Source organism: Mustela lutreola, chromosome 1 (assembly GCF_030435805.1).
Source record: "Mustela lutreola isolate mMusLut2 chromosome 1, mMusLut2.pri, whole genome shotgun sequence".
Taxonomy (NCBI): Eukaryota; Metazoa; Chordata; class Mammalia; order Carnivora; family Mustelidae; genus Mustela; species Mustela lutreola.
Window position 1 is genome coordinate 260,280,256 of NC_081290.1, and position 24,032 is coordinate 260,304,287.

Below are 24,032 nucleotides of genomic sequence, written 5' to 3' on the forward strand. Positions count from 1 at the left end.
CCACCCTTTCTCTCATTTTCTTTTTTTCCTTCCTCCTCCCGGTTCTGCTTTTACCTTTTTCGTAGTGCTAGTTAACAGGTGACATACAGGAATTCTTTAGTAATAGCTAGTACATTCAGTGCTCACCGTGTTTTAAGCGTTGTATATATTTTACTTAATCCTCATAACGGCACCGAGGTAAGCACTTTATTATTCTTATTTTTCCAAGAAGCTGATACACGGATGTTAAGCAGTTTCCCCAAATCACACTCCATCAAATGGTACAGCCGGGATTCCATCCCTAGGAGTTCTACTCTGGAGGCCAAGCTGTCAAACGCCATCCAGGACTGCCTTTCTTAATTACTTCGAGATGCTTGTGTCCTGCGCACCCCCTGGAACGTAAGCCGCAAGCGGGAGCTTCTTTTTGCAAACTAAGTTATCCCCCGCGCAGAGAACACTGCCTGCCAGCAGGTCCCTCAATAAACGCTGAAAAGTGGGATAAATTTTTAACCCGAAAAAAATTGTCAGGCCCAGCAAATAACTTCGCACTGCCAAGTTCCAAGGCTCTGTGGCTGGGGTGAGCAACAACAGAGGTGCCGTGCGGTGCAGCCCGAGAGCAGGCTGGCAGAGGGGCTGTGGCTGCAAAAGAACAACTATTTGAGCACAGCTTTCGTTGGCCGAACTAGCTTAAGATATCATTAAGGAGGTGAAGTAAGGCGTGAACTCACGCGAAGGATAAATACGTGACACCATGCTAAAGGCTAGAAGCAAATTGCGATACCAGGGCCGTCTCCCGGCTGAGCGCGTCCGAGAGACCCGCCCAAGTGCGCGCGCTCCCTGTCCAGTACGCGGTGGGATTGGCTCTCGGGCCCTGCCTATCTCGGTGGCCCCGCCCCGCAGGGTAACCCGGAAGCGGTTGTGAGGCCACCCCGCGGACTACAGCTCTCTTTCCGGTTGGCGTGGTTTTGTGAGCGGGGCGACTGCTGTACCCGGGCCTGCAACATGAGCGTCCCGGCGTTCATCGACATCAGTGAGGAAGATCAGGTGTGCTCCCAGGCAGCGAGTGCCTCCAGGACGGGGTTGGGGGAGACTCAGGGGTATGAAGGGTTGAGCCAGGGCCAGACGGGCGGCACGCCGCCCCGCGGAGCCCGCTCCGGGGCTCAGAGCCGCCGCTCACTTCCCACACAAGACAGTAGGGAGGGAGGCCGGCCGTGAGACGAGGCGCGGCGCTAATTTCTGGCTTGGAGTTAGGGTAGCCCGCCGACCGTTGTTTCCGACGCGTGGACTGAGGTTTTAAGGCCAGCTTCCTGGTTGGCGTCGGGACTCTTCCAGTCTGTGTCACTTCTGACGACACTACTTTTTGACTGGGAATGGTGCCTGCTTCCGTCTCCCAGACGCAGCCACATCCGGAGTGGGAGGTGGCGAGTCTTTAGACGGCGTCGGCAGTCTAGGAAAAAATTATTTTATAGTAGAGCTGGTTTTATTTTATGATCACAGAGGCAAAGGTGACCCTATTTTAAACGGAGTCCATACTTCATATTTTTACTTGTACGAGAGTGAGAGTTCTGCAGTCTGAAAGTAGAACGTCAGTTTCACCCTCATGCTTTGAGGCATACGTGTGGTGAACCATCGTAATAATTTTTAAATTTTTTATTTCGGGCTTAGTCTTTGGTATGCATGGCGGATACTTCTAATTTTTCCCATAACAAAAGTTTAAAAAGTTGATGGGAGTTAAACCCGAAATTATTTTCTCTAAGTTTATTTTGTAGAACTGAAAACTATATTCTGTGAAGGTGTTTTATATTTTTTGCTACCCCACTAACATGGAAATTTGGTTTCTATAGAGTTGAAAACACCATTGCTATTCTAAGGTGACTCTTAGAATTACAGGTGTTGATTTTTACTCCCCATGGTAGAAGTGCAGATCCTCAGTCCTGAAGTACTAAGAAGGGGAAACGAAAGGAAGGCGATGGGGGGCCCTAGGGGAGAAGATAAGGCTAGGGAAGGAGTTGAGCACATTGGAAAGGAAAATGGGGGGGGAGCATATATGATTATTAATGAAATCATGTTACTAACAAATTGACTATTGGATTACCCCAAAAAAGTATTTGATTTTAACATAGGAAAGAATTTGTAGATGGAGGTAGTTCTTGTTGATGGTCTTATTTTAGTTTTAAAGATAAGTTAGTTTCATTTCTAGTTAGGTTATGCTACTTTTGTAATACATCAGTTTGATATCAGCCATTCCTTTCAGGTAGATACGTGATTGCCTCAGAATTTCAACTTTGGTCAGATTCTGTGTTTGAGTAGACTAGGAAATGGGAGTTCAGAATTTTTTCTTTTCCTTTACTTGTCCTACTCTACAACTACTTGCAGCCAGTGAGGATGACAGATAAAAACAATAAAATGCTCTTTGATATGGTGATGGTGGTTTCACGAAATCTAGTTTATAATACCAACTCATAGGTGAAGTTACTGTGTTATCTGAAAGGATAGGGCCATCAGATATACAAATTTAACATATCTGTTGTGGGTAGCCAAACATGTTTGTGGGTCTAGAAAATGTGATACCTGTGCATTTACTAATGGTATCCTTTCATCTCCCCGCTTAAGTTTTCATTTTATTATCGTAAATACCATCTGCATTGATGTTTGGCTGCCATAAATACCAACCCCTCAAAAGGGTGCCTTCCTGAATATTATATATATATGTTTTAGAGTATAAAATGTCTGAATACCTGGATGTGACATTGTAGTTACAGGTCCCAGGGTGCATTCTGATTCAGATTTGTAGTTTGCATTCTAAAAAAAATAGTTATAAAGTAGATCCAATTTGAAAAGTATTATATTCAACACAGTCAAAGGCATCATTTTTTATCTTTGCATTTCCCAGAATGCTTGTCTCATATAGGTTCTCAAACATTTTATTAACAAATGATTACCTTCGTGAACGGCAAATGTCTCTAACTTTTTAAATTGGCTATATTATGTATAGTTGAGAATAATAAAATTTCATTTCTTTAAAACAGGTTGAATTTACCAGGTCAGATTAATTCTCCTCCACACGCAACCCCCTCATAAGCACTTTAGATATATATTAGAAGTTTTTGTGTGTACTGGAAGTTCAGCGGCAGTAGGTGGTAGGAGAGAAATTCTGAAGGTGATCCACTTGGGTCATACTGGGTTTGTGTAGCCACTTGGTTTTGTAGAGGAAAACCTGTGGCTCCTGTAGTATGTGAGGGGGACTGAGGAAGGAGAGAGGCACTTCAGCATAGTAATTTGAAGTCATTAAGTATAGTATTTACTTCTTATTTTTCCAAAAAAAAAGAATGGTTTGGTATCTTGAATTTTGGCATTGTCAGTTTTAGAAGTGTATAGCAATCTTATTTGATTCAACAGGCTGCTGAGCTTCGAGCTTATCTGAAATCTAAAGGAGCTGAAATTTCAGAAGAGAACTCAGAAGGTGGACTTCATGTAGATTTAGCTCAAATTATTGAGGCCTGTGATGTGTGTCTGAAGGAAGATGATAAAGGTTTGTTTTTAATTTTTTTGTAATGTTTCTTATTAATCAGAAAGGATCTACTTTGAAATTTTCCTGTAAAGTATATTTGTCTTGGACTTGTTAAGCCCTGTTGTCTTTTAATCTTAATCTTTGCACATACTTTCAGCTTATTCTAATCTGTTATACCTGTGAAGTAAGCCTATTTTGAGAAAACATCTTTTTTAAGAGCTAATGTTTTTTGAGTGTTAAGTGCATACACTCAATACTGGTAATTTCAGAATGAACTGAAGAAAAGTGAAGCTCTTCTTTCCTTTTCATAGTTTTACATTAATACCAAATGGGATATAATTTCCAGTAATCTAAAAGACAGTTAATTATTTGGCTGATGCCCTATTTATTGACATAAAATGGGAAATTTTGAAAATTGGGGGTCCTTAGTTAAGGTTTGAGATTAAATTTGGTTTGTAGTTAATAACTTACAGTCAGAAAGCAATGGCCCAGCCAGGAAGTTGAACACTTTCATTTCTTAGTAATTTCCTATTTATATATAAATGTTTTCTTCACTTGGGAAAGCATTTTAGCTTGACCAAAGGAGTAACTTCCAGACAACTGAATATCTTGCCAGTAAAAATTGTAACCATATATATAGACATGTATATCAGTCTTCTGTTTTACAGGTTGGAAACCAAATCTTAGATAATAATTTCCTTTTTCTTTAATAAAATGTACAGTGTTTTCTGGATGTTAGCTGTATAACAGAATTAGTTTCATTGAATTCATGTATAATATATTTTTAGCCTAATGCCTACCATTGAAGGAAGTTTCCTCTGGTAAAACTGTTTTGTAGTAGATAGATTACATCTTCCTAAAGTATCTTAACTTTAATGGTCTTTGATGTATTAAAGCACTGGAAATATATATTTAGTTAGACACATTAAGTATGATAGTATCACTCTTGTGTTATCCATACATGTGTAGATGTTGAAAGTGTGATGAACAGCGTGGTATCTCTCCTATTGATCCTGGAACCGGACAAGCAAGAAGCTCTGATTGAAAGCCTGTGTGAAAAGCTGGTCAAATTTCGGGAAGGTGAACGCCCATCTCTGAGACTGCAGTTGTAAGTTAAGAACTGAAAGAGGCTCGGTTTTTCAAGAAGCTCTTTTTATGTCGCTGTCATTTAATGGTTAAAAGCAAGAATTACAGAACTTGACTGTCACCTGTGGCTCTGACTGGTTGTGTTACCTTGGATAGGTCATTTAACCTTTCTGCACTCCATTTGCCTCCTTGTAATGTGAAGTTATTAATGGTGTCTCTGGTTTGTTGTGAGAGCAGATAATCTCAACTTAATCATCATAGTTACGCATCTGAAATACTTTTATTATTTTTTTTGTTAACCAGGCTAAGCAACCTTTTCCATGGGATGGATAAGAATACTCCTGTAAGATATACAGTATATTGCAGCCTCATTAAAGTGGCAGCATCTTGTGGGGCCATCCAGTATATTCCAACTGAGCTGGATCAAGTGAGTTACTGTGTGGAATACTTGTTCTGCTTATAAAAAGTGCAGACTGTATTATAATTAAAATAGCAAATATATATGTTCTAAATGTTACCTTTTAAATGATGAAACTATGTTCAGCTATGCCACTAAATTCCCTCCTTTTGTCAATCCTGTAGGTTAGAAAATGGATTTCTGATTGGAACCTCACCACTGAAAAAAAACACACCCTTTTAAGGCTCCTTTATGAGGCACTTGTGGATTGTAAGAAAAGGTATTCAGAATTAACGTACTAACTTAAAACTTCACAGACAATATAAGTAGTTGAGGCTGTTTTTAAAAACAAGTGAGCTAAGTGATTTTGCTCTGTTTTGTTCTTCACAGAGCTGCTGTAAATGTATTTCTGTAAATTTCACCTACTAAGTTAAACATTACTACAAAGTTTAAAATAGTTTTCCCCATCTTTAAATGTTTTTAAAAGCAAGACTTGCTTTTGTTCAAAAAATGGTACAACTGTTCATCTGAAAGCTCTATGTAACTTTAGATTAAGTTATTTAATGATGCTTTGATGTCTTAGTATGAGATAGTGCTACCACTTTTGTTTGGTGATAGTGAGGGACTATTAGTCAAAGTTTCCACAATCAGCCTTTTATATAAACAGTGCCCCCAAGATCAAATTTTGCAATAGACTTTACTAAATGAATACCTATTGAGCTTCTGCAAGGTCTTGGGTTTCTAAGGTTTGTAATTCACCCTAGCAAACTTCTAGCAAACCTAAAGTACTTATTCTGTATACCCAATTTTAGGATGCTTTTACCAAATGGTAGGTTTGGCTCAGTTTTCAGAACTTGTGTTAAATGATAATCTTACCTTTTTGACCTAGCTTTTCAATTTTTCTTTTCACATAATGGTTCAATACTTTTAAAAAAAGAAAAGGTAAACAGTCTTCCTTTAGTTTTATTGTTGCACAATTTTTATACTGGCTTATAGTACTGGGTATTTAATGTATTAGGGTCAACAAGGTTAATATGTTTCTAGTAAGTAATGTAAACTTTTTGCAACTATTTACATTTAACAATGTAAGAGAAAATTTTTGTTATTAAAATTGGAACGTTTTATCAGAAAAGAGAAGTAAGGCATATGCACTAATAGCCTATTTCATTCTGATCAGTGGCTACCACCTATTATAAATCAGCAGACTTATGACAGCATTCTAGCCAGTAGTCAGTAAAGTGTTAAGAGTAAATAGTTTATAACAAAGACCATTTCAAATGGAGAGAGCATTAAAAGCTGTTAGAGAAAGAATCCTTATTTTCATTCATACTTCAGAAGGGCAGGCTGTGCATCTAGACTACTGGATTTCAAGTCTTGGCTCTCCTGCTTGTTGTATGACGAAATAACTTAACCATCTCTGTAACTGTTTTCAGTTTCAGAGTGGAAATAATAGTAATACTTCTCTCATAGGGCTGCTGAAAAAATAATGTTCATCTACTTTTTTTTTTTTTTTTTAAGATTTTATTTATTCACTTGACAGAGATCACAAGTAGGCAGAGAGGCAGGCAGAGAGAGGAGGAAGCAGGCTCTTCGCTGAGCAGAGAGCCCGATGCAGGGCTCGGTCCCAGGACCCTGGGATCATGACCTGAGCCGAAGGCATAGGCTTAACCCACTGAGCCACCCAGGCGCCCCTATTCATCTACTTTTTAACAGTGGTTTCATTATTGGGACAGCACTCAGTAAAAGATATTCTTACAATCCTTTTCATTTTTCAAGCTCACCTTTAAAAAATTCGTCTTTTTTCTGATAGAGCAATTTAAAATGATGAGTGTTATGGTTTCCGTCTGAATGTCTAGTGCTTATCAGAGATGAGGAGTACTTACTGGATGCTCTCTGTAATTGCTGTTTAGTGGTCTAGTATGTAGAAGGGAAGTGACTTATTCTAAGGAGTTCCAAATCTAATTTTCAGAGAAATTGAAATAGAATATCAGTACCCATTTAAGCTCTACTAGACATGTCCTAATGTTAACATACTAGAAAACACCTGAAGTATTTGGTACAGATGATCACTTTTTCCTTCTTGAAACACATTCTTCGGTTGGTTTTTGGGGCCTCCATCCCTCCCTGTCATTGAAGTGTAGTTGACATACAGTACATTAATTTCAGGTGTACAACATAGTGATTCTACATTTATCTACAAGGGGCTCCTCTCTCTCCCCCCCCCCCCTAAAGGTTTATTTGAGAGAGCAAGAGCATGCATGAATCACAGTGGGGGGTGGGCAGAGGGAGCGAATCTTCAAGCAGACTCTGCTGAGTGCGGAACCTCATGCCAGGCTCCATCTTAAGACTGGTGATCATGACCTGAGCTGAAATCAAGAATCAGACGCTTAACTGAGCACCACCCTGGTGCTCATCAGTTCTTCTCTTTATTCACAGCTTATTTGTGGGTTCCTTCTCTCAACATTAGGATAACTTATTCCTGGGATGACTTCTGCTCAGTTACATTTATTCCGTATGCACGGTGTTTGTATTTTTTTTTTTTTTGCTATGATTTTGGGTGAGGCTGAGTACCAAATGCAGATCGTTTTTTGTATCGCTAAGTTGTTAAAGTTCAGTACAAGATACTTCACATCCCTGTCCTCACCTACTAAAATGTCAGTGGTGCTTCCCAGTCATTCAAACAGCTGCAGCAGCTCCTATGCACTTAAAAATGCTCTGGAGGGCACCTGGTTGAGAGCCACTGCTGCCTGAGTGCTGTCATTCAGTCACATGGCTTTAAGTACTATTTACATGCTAGTGGTTTTCACGTGTTTATCTCCTGTATTTCTCTTCTGAACTCTACAAATACCTAGCTATTCCTGTTGAACATCTCTGTTTACTCAAAAGACATTGCCTACAACAACTGCAAAAAACCTTTTTTCTTTCTAAATCTGGGGTTTTGTTTTTTTTTACCTTCTCCAACTCAGGAAATGCCATTTCTTTGCTTCTAGTTACTCAAAACCCAAAATTGGGGTTCCTTTGTGGTTCCTGTTTTTGTCTTACACTTCATATCTAATCCAATATCAAATCCTGTCAGCTCTGATAAATCTAAAGTCAGTCAAGTTTCTCACTACTTCGGATGCTACCTTGTGGTCTAAGCTACCATTATTTCTTATTTAGATTTTTGAAGTAGCCTCTTAAATGGTCCGTGTTTGGGACAGCCAGTTCTTAATATAGCTGCCAGAAAATTCTGTTTAACATGGAAGATCAGGCTATGTTTTCCTTCTATTCAGAACCCTCCAGTGGCTTCTTCGGGAGGCAAACAAGCTTTAGAATCTTAGTACTGGCCCTTCTGCGTGGAACACACTTCTCCCAGGTAGCCATATGGCACCCTTCGGCTTCTTCAGATCTATTCTCTTGTTATTTCATCAGAAAGTACTTCTCTGCCCAGCTGTGTATATAACAATATCTCCCCACACCCTTGCATTGGTTTTGTTTCTCTCATCCCTATTTCATCATTTCTTCCTTGGACTTCTTACTAACAGACTTAATATATTTTAATGTTTATTATCTGTCCCCATTAGAATGTAAGTTCATGAGGGCAGGGACTTTATTACTCAAACAGTGTCTGACATGTGGTAGGCACTCCATATTTGTTAAATGAATGACTGTTTATGAAATATGTTGCAAAAGCAGTGGCTACAAAAGCAGAGATATACAAAAGCACATGAAGTGGTAGTTTATGGAACTAGAGTGATTAACTCTAGTTAATGATTAATCTCTAACTAGAGATTAAAAAATGTTAAAACACCTTGAAGGTATAAGATCCCTGGTTTTTTTTTTCCCCCCATTTCTGATGTTACAGAATTAGTTTCCAGTATTCAAGTGTTGGTTCCTTCATTTTTAAGAATAGGTGCAATCCTGTGATCACTCCACAGTTCCTGTTTTCCTCCACCTCTTAGCACCGTGTGACTATAGAAACTTCTTTTGACTTAAATGATACCTTTCCTTGTTTTTCTCCAATCTCTGTGGCAGTTCGTTCTCAGACAACCTTTGTAAATTATTCTCTCTGTTCCGTTAAATACTACTATTACTCAAGATTTTGTCCTAGGACCCTTTTTTCACTCTCCGTCTGGGGTCATCTCATCTATTCCCATGGCTTTTGTCATCTACTGAATGGACATCCATGTCTTTTTTTTTTTTTTTTTTTTTTTAAGTTTTATTTATTTGACACAGAACACACGCACGCACACAAGCAGATAGAGCAACAGGCAGAGGGAGAAGCAGGCTCCCCACTGAGCAGAGAGCCTGATGCAGGGCTCCATCCCAGGACCCCGGGATCATGACCTAAGCCAAAGGCAGCCGAATAACTGAGCCACCCAGGCACCCTTACATCCATGTCTTGAACACAGGCTTCTCTTCTGTGCATTGGAGCTTTGTGTTCAGCCGCTTTCTACCTTTTTCTGCATGTTTCCACTCAGGTATGGCACATAGCTGCCTTAAACTCAGTGTGACCAAAATGAATTGGTCATTTTCTCTCTCTCAGTCTCTTTGTTCCTAAGTGAGACATCTTGAAGTGTAATCAATTTTTCTCCACTCTGCAATCATAATGATTTTGTGAAATACAAGTTTCAGCAAATTTTTCTTGAGGATATAATGCAAAATTCATAGCATGTAAGACCTGACACAGACTCCCAGGTTACCTACTGAGGTAGCTTGGGCTTGGAGAATGTGATAATAATCATGCCATTTTTGTGTGATATGTTGATGAACTACAAAAACTGCTTTGTTTAATGGATAGTCCCTCCCTCTGTTTCCTCCCAGCACACAAACCTTTCCTCTTGGTTATCACATCCAGGATGTCGTGAACTTGTGTCCGCTGTAAGAGCACCCTGCTCTTTCCCAGTCTAGACCAGGGGCTGGCACCTTTTTGTATGGTCCTCGAGCTAAAAGTGGTTTTCACTGTTTTAAATGGTTAAGAAAGAAAATCAAAGGGAGCATGACATATGAACAATATATAAAATTCAAATTTCAGTGTCCATAAAATTCTATTGAAACAGTCATACTTAACTCTTTTATGTATTGTCTATGGCTACTTTTGCCAAGACTAGAGTAGTTGCAGCAGAGACCACTGTGGCCTACAAACCTAAAGTACTTCCTGGCTGACTCTTCACAGAAAGTTTGCCTGCCCTTGGTCTAGATGACCTACACTCAACTTCATTTCTCTGCCTAAAGCACTACTGTCATGGTGAGGTTAAATGCCTCTCTCCTACAGCACCTTCTGCTTTTATCATGGCATAAAACAGCCTCAGAGGTTTGTGAGGTTGTACATTCAGTGAAGGCTAGGAACCTTAATCTGTCAACTATTGTGCATGCCCAGGGTATTTGGTGCATTATGGGCCCTGGATGAATAAATGCTGCCCAACCTAAGAAAGGTAGAAGAGGATGGCTATTTTATTCAAATAAACAAGTTGCTGTCACGTTGCTGATTTAAATTTTAAGATTGGTTTTTGCCCAATACACGTAAAATGTAATTTTTTTTCCTGCTTCTGAATTACAATTCTGAGATGCACTTTGCCCTTTTAGTAAGAATGCTTGTATCTATGGGTCCCCTCCTTCATTATTTTACTTATGTTGGTGGTTAATGAGTGCAAATCATGTAACATTTTTTTTGAGCCTTGATTGTATGTCAGACACTGTGCACTTTAAATGAAATTTTTTTATCTGGTATTTGTGAATTCAGGTCTCTAGCTTATAAGATACATTAGGTTGAAATATATTGTGGTTGCTAAAACTGGAAAATGAAATGCACCTGTGTTTGTAGAGGATCTCAAGATAATTAACAATGAGTAAAACAGGTTTTCATTAAAATTTCTTCAGATTCTTAGAGTTCTGTCACTATATATAAGATGCTGGTTACCACTTAACCACTTCTGTATTTACATTTGTATTTTTTTTTAAAGATCTATTTTATTTTATTTTTAAAGCTTTTATTTATTTATTTGTCAGAGAGAGAGCACAAGCAGGGGGACCAGCAGGCAGAGCAGGCAGAGGGAGAAGCAGGTTTCCCGCTGAGCTGAGTGAGAGCCCAATGCAGGACTCGATGCCTGCACCCTGGGATCATGACCTGAGCCTGAAGGCAAACACTAAACAGACTGAGCCACCCAGGCATCCCAAGATTTATTTATTTTAGAGCAAAAGTAGGGGGAACAGGGAGAGAGAATCTCGGGCTGACTCCTCATTGAGCATGGAGCCTGTCATGGGTCTTGATTCTACGACCCCAAGATCACCACCTGAACTAAAACCAAGAGTCAGACACTGCGCCACTGAGGCACCCCTACATGTGTGTATTTTAATAAACCTTAGTTTGTAGAAGTTTTTAAAATACCATTTAATTTTTTAAAATAAATTATACAGCTCCTACTACAGCCAGTTCTTAATATAGCTGCCAGAAAGTTCTGTTTAATGTGGAAGATCAGATTATGTTTTCCTTCTGTTTTGCCCAAGTTGAATTGAATATAATATAACTGTCCAATGATTCTTCAGTTTAAAGGAAGAAATAAAGGGTAAAGATAAACATTTTCTGAGACCTCAAATTGAATGAATACATTTTGTGCTTTTTACTACAACTGAAATTGATCATCTGCATAATTTTAAGGATAATTTAATTGGAAGAATATTTTTAGTAGAGTTACTTAAATACATGGCGTGGGCTCAACTTTGGCCATGCTATTCTAATAATTTCTAGAACACAAAACTTTTTTCCCACCTAAGTCCTCTGTACTTGGTCTTCCCTTTGCCCAGAAGTTACCCAGCCTTCACCTCCAACACTTTTTATGGCCAATTATTTTATTTTACATCCTTTAAATTTTCATCTTATATGTCATTCCTTTAAAGAGAGGCTTTCCCTGTGTACTCCCTGTCTCTGCTTGTGTTACTCTTTTATATCACTATTTGTTTCTTTCATGGCACGCACTTATGGTGGGATTTTTTTTATCACTTTATTTTTTCATCCTAATAAGTACTCTAATCCCCATTCCCTGTTTCACCCATCCCAACCCCCCACCTCCCTCTGATAACCATCAGTTTATTCTTGGGTTGAGAGAATGTTTCTTGGTTTGTCTCCCCCGACCCCCCACCTTTGCTTTCTTTCTTAAATTCTGCATATGAGTGAGATCATATGGTATTTGTCTTTCTGTGACTGACTGACTTATTTAGTATTCTTTAGTTCTATCCATGTTGCAAATGCCAAGTGTTTTTTTTTTTTTTTATGGCTAAATAATATTCTCCTGTGTTTGTATATATATACACACACACGTATATTTATCTTTATCCATTCATTTATTCATGGGCACTTGGGCTGCTTCCACAGTTTGGCTGTTGTAAATAATGCTGCTGTAAACACAGGAGCACGTGTATCCCTTTGAATACAAACAGGCTGTGCCAGTTTGCATTCCCACCAGCAGTGCACAGGGCTTCGCCAACACTTGTTTCCTGTGTTTGATTAGCCATTCTGACAGGTGTGAGGTAACATCTCATTGCAATTTTGATTTTCATTTCTCTGATGATGAATAACATTGAGCATCTTTTCATGTGTCTGTTGGACATCACCCATTTTTTAATTGGATTATTTGTTCTTTGTGTGTTTGAGTTGTATTAGTTCTTCATATATTTTGGATCCTAACCCTTTATCAGATATATCATTTGCAAATATCTTCTCCCACTCTGTAGGTTGCCTTTAGTTTTGTTAATTTTTTCCTTTGCTGTGCAGAAACTTTTTATTTATGATGTAGTTCCAGTAGTTCATTTTTGCTTTTGTTTCCCTTGCTTTGGGAGACAGAGCTTAAAATACATTGCTACATCTGATGTCAGAGAAATTAATGCCTGTGATCCCTTCTAGGATTTTTATGGTTTCAGGTCTTACATTTGGATCTTTAATCCATTTTGATTTTATTTTTGTGTAAAGTCCAGTTTCATTCTTTTACTTGTAGCTGTCCAGTTTTTCTAGCACCATTTGTTTTTACCCATTGGATATTCTTTTCTCTTTTGTCAAAGATTAATCAACCATGTAATTGTGGGTTTATTTCTGGGTTTTCTCTTCTATTCCATTGATCTATGTGTCTGTTAAGTACCATACTATTTTAACCATCTCTTCATCTTGTAATATGAAATCTGGAATTGTGAAACTTCTGGCTTTTTCTTTTTCAAGATTGCTTTGGCTGTTTTGTGTGTGTGTGTGTGTGGTTCCATTCAAATTTTAGAATTGTTCTAGTTCTGTGAAAAATGCTGTTAGTATTTTGATAGGAATTGCATTAAATGTGTTTTAATAGGAATTGCATTAAATGTGTCAATTCTTCTGGGGTAGTGTAGACATTTTAACAGTGTTCTTCCAACCCATGAGCATGTAAATGTCTTTTCATTTCTTTGTGTTATCTTGAATTTCTTTTATCGATGTTTTATCATTTTCAGAGTAGAGGTCTTTCACCTCTTCGGGTAAATTTATTCCTAGTCATTTTGTCATTTTTTTGTGTGATTGTAAATGAGATTGTTTTCTTAATTTCTCTTTCTGTTGCATCACTGTTAGTGTATAGCAATACAGCACATTTTTGTACATTAATTTTGTATCCTGTGAATTTACTAATTTCATTATCAGTTCTAGTAGTTTTTTGGTAGAGTCTTTTGGGTTTTCTGTATATAGTATCTTGTCATCTGCAAATAATGAAAGTTTTGCTTCTTTACCAGTTTGGATGCCTTTTATTTTTTTACGTTGTCTAATTGCTGTGTCTAGGAGTTCAGTATTGTGTTGAATAAAAGTGGTGAGAGTGGACATCCTTATCTTCTTCCTGGCCTCAGGGGAAAAGCTCTCAGTTTTTCGCCATTGAGTATTTTGTTGGCTGTGGGTTATTTGTATAAGGCCTTGTTTATGTTCAAGTATGTTCCCTCCAGATCTGCTTTGCAGAGGGTTTTATCACAAATGGATATTATAGGGGCACCTAGGTGGCTCAGTTGGTTAAGCGTCTGCCTTTGGCGCAGGTCATAATCCCAGGGTCCTGGGATCGAGACTCCCATTGGTCCCCTTGCTCAGCAGGGAGCCTGCATCTCCCTCTGCCTGCTGCTCTCTCTGCTTGTGCTCAAACTCTTTCTCTTTCTGACAAATAAATAAAATCTTAAAAAAGAAAAATTAATAGGAAATTAACTTTTAAAAAAATGGATGTTGTACTTTGCCATCTGCTTTTTCTTCATCTATTCAAATGATCGTATGGTCCTTATCCTTTCTGTTATTGGTGTGATATATCACACTGATTGCTTTGTGAATATTGAACCACTCTTGCATCTGTGGAATAAATTCCATTTGATCACGAAATATGATTTTCTTAATGTATTGTTGGATTTGGTTTGCTAATATTTTGTTGCGGATTTTTGCATCTATGTTCATGAGAGATATTGGCCTGTTCTCCTTTTTTGTGACGTCTTTATGTGGTTTTGGTATCAGGTCTTACAGAATGAATTTGGAAGTTTTCCTTTTCTATTTTTTGGAGTAGCTTGACAAAAATTGGTATTAACTCTTCTTTAAATGTTCTGTAGAATTTTCCTGCAAAGCCATCTGATCTTGGAGAGTTTTGTTTTTTTGTTTTTTTGAGAGTTTCTAAATTACTGGTGCAAGTTCATTGCTGGTAATTGGTCTGTTCAAACTACATATTTCTTCCTGCTTTAGTTTTGGTAGGTTATAGGTTTCTAGGAATTTACCTATTTCTTCTGACTTGTCCAGTTTGTCTGTATGTAGGTTTTCATAATACTCTGTTAAAATTGTTTATTTCTGTGGTGTTGGTTGTTACTTTTCTTCTTAGTGATTTTGGACACCTCTCTTTTTTTCTTAATGTATTTTGCTAAAGATTTATCAATCTTATTGATCTTTTTCAGAGAATGAGCTCCTGGTTTCATTAATTTGTTCTGTTGGCTTTTTTTAGTTTTTATATTATTTATTTCAGTTCTGATCTTTATTATTTCCTTCCTTTTGCTGGATTTGGATATTAAATTCTTTTTCCAGGTCCTTTAGGTATAAGGTTAGGTGGTTCATTTGCAATTTTCTTGCTTCTTGAGAGTTGGTCTGTATTGCTATAAACTTCCCTCTTATTGCACTTTTGCTGCATCCCATAGATTTTGGACCGTTGTGTTTTCATTTTCACTTGTTTCCATGTAATTTTTGATTTCCTCTTTGATTTCTTGGTTGACCGAGTCATTGCTTAGGAGCATGATATTTAACCTCCATGTACTAAGCTTTTCTTAGATTTCTTTTTCTTATTGTTGATTTCTGGTTTCATAGCATTGTGGTCAGAAAAAAAATGTATGGTATGACTTTGGGTTTTGTTTTTTGGTTTTTGTTTTTTTTAATTTGTTGAGACCTGTTTTGTGGCCTAATATGTGATCTATTCTGGAGAATGTTTTTTGTGTACTTGAAAAGAATGTATTATTCTGTTTTAGGTTGGAATGTTCTGAATATAGCTGTTAAATCCTTGTGGTCTAGTGTGTCATTCAAAGCCACTGTTTCTTTATCAATTTTCTGTTTGATCTGTCTATTGATGTAAGTGGAGTGTTGAAGTCCCCACTATTATTATACTACTATTGATTTTTTATGTTATTAACTGTTTTATATTTGGGTACTCCCATATTGGGTGCATAAATATTTACAGTTGTTAAATCCTCTTGTTGGATTGTCCCATTTATGATTATATAGTATTCCTCTTTGTCTCTTGTTACAGTTTGTGTTTTTAGGTCTATTTTGTCCAATATACGTATTCCTATCTAAGCTTCTTTTGACATCCCTTTGCACATTAAGTGCATTTTCTGGTCTGAAATGAGTCTTTTGTAGGCAGCATATAGTTGGGTCTTGTTTTTTTAATCCACTCAGTCACCCTCTTTCTTTTGATTGTTTAGTCTTTTCAGCAGTCAGAGTAATTATTTATGTATATTTATTGCCAATTTGTTACTTTGTGATTGTTTCTGTAGATTTTCTCTGATCCTTGCTTTCTTTCCCAGTTTGTTGGCTTCTAGTGATATACTTGGATTCCTTTCTCTTTCTTCTTTGCATATCTGTTACTGGTTTTTCATTTCTAGCTACCATCATGCCATTTATTTGTTAGCTGTTACTTTTCCTTAGTTGTTGGTCTTTCCTACTAGAAGGAAAATTTGTGTGACTTTTCCCATAGAGCAGGACCATGTCTCTTGGTAACCATTGTATGTATCATCAACATGTAATGATATTCTGAAATTTCTAAAGCAACATTTCTTTTTAGTGATGCTGCTTCAAAGGTCATGGTGGAATTGCTAGGAAGTTACACAGAGGACAATGCTTCCCAGGCTCGAGTTGATGCCCACAGGTAATATTGAACATGTTGTCTTTCTGATGGGGGCTACCTGCAGCTTGGAGGTTGAGCTCCAGCAGAACTTATGTTTGCATCTCCCAGCCCAGTGATCCCAAGCCATTTGATACTGTGTGCTCTCGGATGATTCCAGTGTAGTTACTAAAATCCAGGGCTTGGTATTGGAATAACCATAGATTGTATGTGGAATAGCCACATCATACTTTCTGTTTGAGGTATTGCTGGTTTGGGTGTGATGACCCCAGCCTGAGTAGTAGAACCTAATTTCGGGTTGATTTTATCTTAATGTTAAAGTGTGTAGATGAGGAAAGGTTGGTAGCATGCTAATAGTTAGCCCATTGCTAATGAGAATAAGGGCTTCAAACAATCCTAGGTCTGTTTAGTAGCAATAATAATGGAATCAGTTTTTAAATCTGAGAAACAGAAATAACTTGTCTATAGGGTATGGCTTTACAGGGACCTAGATGTTGCTAGAAAGTGTAGTTTGTGGGAAAGATATTTAACTCTGAGGTAAGACTGTTTGCATTCAAATACTCCACCACTTAATTAGTACTTTCTGGGCAAGTTCTTTTTGGCGCCTGTTTCATCACTGATAAGAGGCATGATAACTAGTGTGTCAGGGTGTGTGAGGTTAAGTGAGGTAATGCACAGAAAGCACTCTGTCTTGCACCTGGGAGGGTGCTGCTGCTGTTTTACTATTTCACTATTTTGGTCATGCTTTCTCTCCGCCTATGTTTTTGCTTACAACCACTTTATTATTATATTTTGTTAAAATAGATATAGCTGTTTTTTTGGCCTGTTTTAATCTCAATTCTGTAGCTTTTTTTTTATGCTGTGTATATTAACTCTTGGATATTTTACTGAATTAAATATATTTTGCAATCTCTAAAAGTTGGTGAAAAGTTTCTGAATCTCAGGACTCTAAGCTTGTATTTTTGTTTTTTAATAAAGGTGTATTGTACGAGCATTGAAAGATCCAAATGCATTTCTTTTTGACCATCTTCTCACTTTAAAACCAGTCAAATTTTTGGAGGGCGAGCTTATTCATGATGTAAGTACTTTATCTTTAATGTGAAAAATGTTCTTTTTCCTTAATGTAACATATTGAAGCAGAACTCTTTGTATTAATGAACATGACTGTTAGATCTAGAAAGAGATCTAACATTTTGCTTGATTTTTTTTTAATATCAAGAACAGAATGAAATTTAGGACCAGCCTTTTTTTCCAGTCACTGAATGTACCTGTTCTTTTTCCCTTTGCTTCATCTCCATACTTGCCTGACTATTACGGACATAAGTAATAGGAATTTCTTTTTATATGCAGTGTCAGGTAGCCCGTTAGAAGATAAATCTGTTATTTAAGAACACATGAACACACTTCTCAAGTATAAGTATAAATACATTTTGGATTAGTTTCCATCTGCATTGTGCTGTTCCCACCGTCTTTCAGGATAGCTTACTTAGAGTTCACTGTACTTTAGAGTTCACTGTATTAACTGATTCTTCATCTAAATGAGTCTTAATGAAAGCAAATGGTTTGGATGGTAATTTGATCAAACAGATTGCTATTTCTACACTAAAAGAAGCATTGAGAGTTTTATTGCTGAGAATTAATGTCTTAAAAATACGTTGAGTATAAATCTTGATTCTATATTGAATAATTTATCTTTATTTTTCTATCTATAGCTTTTAACCATTTTTGTGAGTGCTAAACTGGCATCATATGTCAAGTTCTATCAGAATAATAAAGATTTCATTGATTCACTTGGTAAGTTTTGGAGTTTATTCTTTGTGGGGGTATAAAGAAAGATGGGAACATGTTCTTCAAGAACTCTCATGTACTATAAAATCCAGCAAATAGGACTTTGGCCTTTTGTTTAGATTATCCTAACCAGTGAAATATGATAAAACAAGAACAAACAGTGAACAGTTTAAAAGATTATTCAGAATGAATTGGAAATCAGAAACAAGAAGGAGGTAGCATTTGTGGTGGAAAGAGCATGAAACTAGGAGTTAGAAAACCTAAGCCTTTTTTTTTTCTCTCTATAAGAAGGTTGTTGGACTTTGGGCCCTCCTATGAGGTCTACTAGACCATGCTTCTTTGAGGTCAAGTTCTAGCAAGAAGCAGGTGTTGGAGCAGATTCAGATAGAAGTAGTACCACTGATACATGTGTTTTTAAATTGTGGAATGGAGGATGGAGCAGAAAAGCAACTTAAAGGATCACCATTACCTTGATCACGGTGGTGACTTTTAGAAGTACTTATTTTAACAGCTGACAAAATTTGATGACTTACAGCTACTTTATTATTTAAAATAGAATTGTTTATAAAAGACCCTTATTCTTTATATTTTTGGTAATGTTTAAAAAAGAAGCCATAGTTACATAATTGAAACAAGTGGGTTTTTTCCCCCTGTAACATATTTTATTCTTAGTACACACTTCCTCCTTGATATTAACAAATTCTAGAAGTATATGTATTGTTAAGCAAATCTAAGTGAAGCTGTGGGTAGAATTAGAAATCGAATTACATGATGGGAGAAACTTTCTTTACTACAGTTTGTTTCATCTTTGAATTTTTTTCTAGAGAATCAGAGCTCTGCATTTGCCAAACTGAATTTAATCTCATCCTCATTGAGCAAATTCCATATATATTCAGTATTTAATTTCCTTCAGCATGTTTTTAACATACTGAAATTACAAAGAGAAAAATTAGAAAATCTGTAGTTGAACAGATTTAAATTGATCTAAAATCACCAGGTTTTTTTGGAGACTAAAGTCAACTATGAAACTGAGGTACTTTGTTTTTCTGCTAGGCAATAATCAAAACATCTTAGTGGTTTGTTATATTTTCCATGTTAATAATGAATTGTTAGTCTCATGGTTTGAGATATGGGTGAAGGAACTCATTTATAATCTATTTTGATTATACTTATTATCCTCAATTTGGCAATCATTAATTCCTATCATATGTATATTTTGTGCAGCCATTGGAATTGGGGAAGATTAAATTATTCTGAACATAATAAGGCATTTGAAATATACCAAGATAAAGTAGATGCAAGTGTGTTTGTGTAGAATGCTTTGCCAGGTGCACTAGACCCAGAAAACCACATTCTGTCCCAGTTAATTTGTTTTGTGGCATGAAGCTATGTGATGGAATGTTAATGTCAGCAACCTCTTTATTTACGCACCAAGGAAAAAGGAGTAGTAATTAACACTTTGACACTCCCCCATTGATGTGTAATTGACTGTTTCAAAGGAGCACTGGTTCATAAGCTATTGCATGCATTAAAATTACGTTTTCTATATTGCAGCATTTTAAGACGGGTCAGTGACAATGCAGAAATTGCTCAATGATGCACATTTTTTTATTACTGCATTAAGGTTTTGACATATTAGTAATGAATAAATGTTTCCATAAAATTAGATTTTTTTTATAACTTTAAAATTGAAATATGACACGGAACACTGTGACTTCCTCTTTGAAGGTAATGTTCTAGTTTCATGAAACAAAGCACAGCTTTCTACAAGTCTTGAACTCATACTTCACTGGCTTAATAGTATTGATTTTGAGAACAAGTTCTAACATGCAGGTTTCCACATGTAAGATAGATAATGGTTTTACATAATCACTCTAGAAATAATCTTCATTTCTCTGATAAATTCTTAAATTTATGGTAAGCTTATAACTACACAAAGAGTAGCAGTAAAATAGTATTTCGATTATATCTCAGAAACTTGGGGAGTATCATTTTATCGTACTAAAAGAGATGCCCAGAGAACTGGCAATGTTAGGGAATTTTCTTATATTTAAAAATATTGGGAAAAATCTTTAGTAGTTCTCTGTGATAGGAAAAACATAACGTTTCTAATTTATGGTGCCAACTGGGAGTTCAGTCCCTGTTTTGCCTTCTAGTTTTCTTGAACATGTATGCAAATAAGCTATCTTCTATTAGAAAATTGTAAAAGATGCTTTTGGCAAAACATCTTATTAAATGTGTTTATATTTGATTTTACATGTATTGTTAACATTTATTACAATTGAAAGTCTGGTTACAAATGTCTAGATTCTACAGGTGGCATCACTTTATCAAAACACTTTGTTTTATTAACACTGACAACTTGGGCCAACAGTAAGCATTATCCTGTGTCAACTGAATTGCCCTAACATGTCTACATGTAATCTGGTGTTATACAGTTGCTACCTTCTTGCTTCAGAAAGTTAATCAGCATCTAATTTGCATTTGTTAATTAGGGTTAATGTGCACTAATTGATTTTTTGATGCTTGTAGATTTCCATTAAACCCAGTTAGCAATACTTACCTTAGATACCTCATTCATTTGAGTTATGATGATCATGTTTTTGTTGAATCTGTGCCAAATAGAAAGCCTGCATCATAATTACAGCTAATTAACAGATGATTATGCCCTGTATTAATGGGCTTCCCTTGTCTTCTGCTAATATGTGTTATAAATTTCAAGTTTATTTATGGAGTGCTTAGAACTTTTTTAACAATAGAAACTTGAGGCTCTTAATTATTAGAGGGTACATGATCAATCATTTGCTCAGTTTACATAATTTAAAATTTTAGAGAAAAGGAATATATAATTTTAGATTAATTTTAGAAACTTGTTTTTATAAGTTAGCATCAAGTCAAGTATATATGATACTGTGTTATAATTCAGTTTCCACTAGGAATTGGCAATAATTAGATATTTAGGATTTATAAATATTTGTGTGTATTACTAGTCATTTATAAGCAAATGTATTTTTTAGGCCTAGTACTGACACTTTGACTAATTAAGTCATTTACTCTCTTGGCTCTTCAGCTTTCTTATTTTTTAAAATGAAAGCATCAGGACTGGGTAATTTATTAGGTTTCCTTTTGGGTCTAATAGTTGTTTGTGATCTCAATAATTGTTAACAGCATGCTTCACTAGAAGTTATAAGGCAAAATTGGAATTATTTATGCAGTTTTATACTTCAGGTATCACTCTTTATGGTACTATTTAATTTTATCTAGTAATCAGTGTAGCCTATAATTGCTAAGTGATAAACACACTTTTGACTTAACTGTTAAATCCAGAGTGACCTGGGAAATGGAATGTTTTCATAACTGAATGTATATAAAAATATTTTAAGGCTTTGTGTGTACTAGTAATACTAACAGAACAAAAAGATAAGGAATCCTGTGTTTAAATGGAGAGCAAATAGTAAAAATAAGCTTAAATAATTAAATAAGAAATTTTTAAAAAGATTTTATTTATTTATTTGACAGAGAGAGACAGCTAGAGAGGGAACACGAGCAGGGGGAGTGGGTGAGCGAGAAGCAGGCTACCTGCTGAGCAGGGAGCCCTACGCAGGGCTCCATCCCAGGGATCATGACCCAAGCTGAAGGCAGATGCTTCACAACTGAGCCACCGAGGCACCCCTAAAAATATTCTTATGAAATAAACTTTGTACATTTTATCTCCTATAATGTGTAAGTATAAAAAATGAAATGTGCAGAAGTTCTAGGACTTAAGCAAAATACCATTTTATAGCCCATTCTTAACTTTAAACCTGTGACCTTTGGCACTGTAGCTGTAAAGAAATGTAGATCTAGAAAAATAATTGTAATACTCCATAATTAACTGTAGAGTGAGTTTATGGTTTGTAAATATAAGCAGCTTTGTCAGAATTACTCTGTAAATGCTCAGTGACTTTTGACACAGGAGTTGTAATTGTGCAGATCTTTAACTAGTCTGGATGTTCATCAGACTTTACCACTGTGTTATTCAGGTCTATTACATGAACAGAATATGGCAAAAATGAGACTGCTTACTTTTATGGGAATGGCAGTGGAAAATAAAGAAATTTCTTTTGACACAATGCAGCAAGAACTTCAGATTGGAGCCGATGATGTTGAAGCATTTGTTATTGATGGTAAGACAATTAGACTGTTTTCATTTTTTTCCTAGAATTTCTCTCTTTTACCTTGTGAAATATAAGATTTTATATCTTGGGATCCCTGGCTCACTCAGACCTTACGACTCCTGATCTCAGGGTCATGAGTTCAAGCCCCATGTTCAGCATGGAGCCTGCTTAAGAAAACAAAAAAAGATTTTGTATTTTGAAGTTGAGTTGTATTCTGACAAAGCTGGGTTCTTTTGTAGCAGATATGTATGTATAGACTTGTAGAGTGTATTTTTAGTAGAATGAAGATTCAGTGGAAATACAAATTGCTCTGTGGGTTTTTGGTATTCTGTCCCTTGAAATCATACAAAGTAAAAGTCTTTAGACCGTATACCATAGTGGTTAAGAGCCGAGATTTTAGTATTAGACCTGGGTTTGAGGGCCAGGTCTTCCTTTGTGAAACAGTAGTGTAGGGAGTTAATATGTGGTTGGGAGGATTAATTGAATTAATGCAAGTAAAGCACTTTATTTAGCCCAGTGCCTGGCACATAGTAAATGATCTGTAAATATTAATCATAATCCATTTTTTATCATTGGCTAGAAACAGGACCTTTACCAACAATTACATTATAAAACGATTTAATTGTTACTCAGATTTTTCTCCTGGGCTTCTAAGTTTGGAAAGTTGGGAGAATTATCCAGTCAAGATTAACGTACAGAACTACTGACATGGTTTCTTTTTAATGCTGTAAGTCTCAAACTGTCCTATAAAGGAAATTGTTTTCTCCCATATGGAATTGTAGGGGAGAACACTTAGAATACTTAATAAAAACTGTGATATTTAGTATAGATTCACCCAGCAAGCAGAGGACAAATGTGTGACCTTCCTCTTGGTTCCATCACACTATTGCGTTTGTGACTAGATTCAGAGGGCTGTTTTATAAAATGATGTTTGAAAATTGTCAAGTTTATTGTGGTTTAGTTTTATATCTCAGCTGTTTTTCTTGGGGATTTTCCATATAACATATCATGTAAAATATCTTTTTTCAGCAGTAAGAACTAAAATGGTCTACTGCAAAATTGATCAGACCCAGAGGAAAGTAGTTGTCAGGTAAGACACACTTTAAGACTTTGCAGCATTTTGTAGAACAGTTTAGTTTGTTCTGATTATTTCACTTAAATGTTTAGAGAACCAAGGTGGTGTTCTTAATCCATTGACTGTAGTTAAATAGTTGCTATTTATCATAATTTTATTAAAGTTCAGACTGAATGTGATTAGCTTATTTAATGAAAGAGTCCTATTTTCCAGCACATTTCATTTAATGGCTTAGCATTGGCTAGAATACTAATGACTTTTGTGTCTGGTTTATGTAGTTCAGGAAAGTAGAAGGTTTAGGATCAATTTGATAAAGACTTTTTTTAAATAATTTAGAATGATAAGAGAAGAATTAGAAGCTTAGGTCTTTCATGTGTATTTAACCTTGTTTTTAACTAGATACAAGTGTGTAGTATTGTAAAAGAATGCCAGAAGGATAAAAAGTTGACGAATAACTTTGTTTTTAATTTTTCAATTTTTAGTCATAGTACACATCGGACATTTGGAAAACAGCAGTGGCAACAACTGTATGACACACTAAATGCCTGGAAACAAAACTTGAACAAAGTGAAAAACAGCCTTTTGAGTCTTTCTGATACATGAATTTTTATGCTATATATAAAATTTTGTTGTTTTTGGAAAAAATCTAAATCCTAGTAAAACTGAAATTTGACTACAGTCTGGACATTTATGTCTTTTTAAGTTT

At 36.3% G+C, this 24,032-nt stretch overlaps 1 protein-coding gene across 1 annotated transcript; it reads left to right on the forward strand.

Annotated features, from left to right (window-relative positions):
• Positions 1–874: 874 nt before the first annotated feature.
• EIF3M (eukaryotic translation initiation factor 3 subunit M) lies at positions 875–24,004 on the forward strand. The gene is made up of 11 exons (XM_059139046.1): positions 875–1,023; positions 3,379–3,511; positions 4,460–4,598; positions 4,880–5,003; positions 5,159–5,253; positions 16,247–16,330; positions 17,285–17,384; positions 18,019–18,100; positions 22,117–22,260; positions 23,281–23,341; positions 23,809–24,004. The coding sequence occupies exons 1-11, from the start codon at positions 982–984 to the stop codon at positions 23,927–23,929; spliced, it is 1,125 nt and encodes a 374-aa protein (XP_058995029.1). The 5' UTR covers positions 875–981; the 3' UTR covers positions 23,930–24,004.
• Positions 24,005–24,032: the final 28 nt, after the last annotated feature.

Coding starts and splice junctions, on each gene's coding strand:
- EIF3M (XM_059139046.1), top strand. CDS start 982: ATGAGCGTCCCGGCGTTCATCGACATCAGTGAGGAAGATCAG. Junction 16,331..17,284: donor GCTCGAGTTGATGCCCACAG/GTAATATTGAAC, acceptor TTTTTAATAAAG/GTGTATTGTACGAGCATTGA. Junction 17,385..18,018: donor AGGGCGAGCTTATTCATGAT/GTAAGTACTTTA, acceptor TTCTATCTATAG/CTTTTAACCATTTTTGTGAG.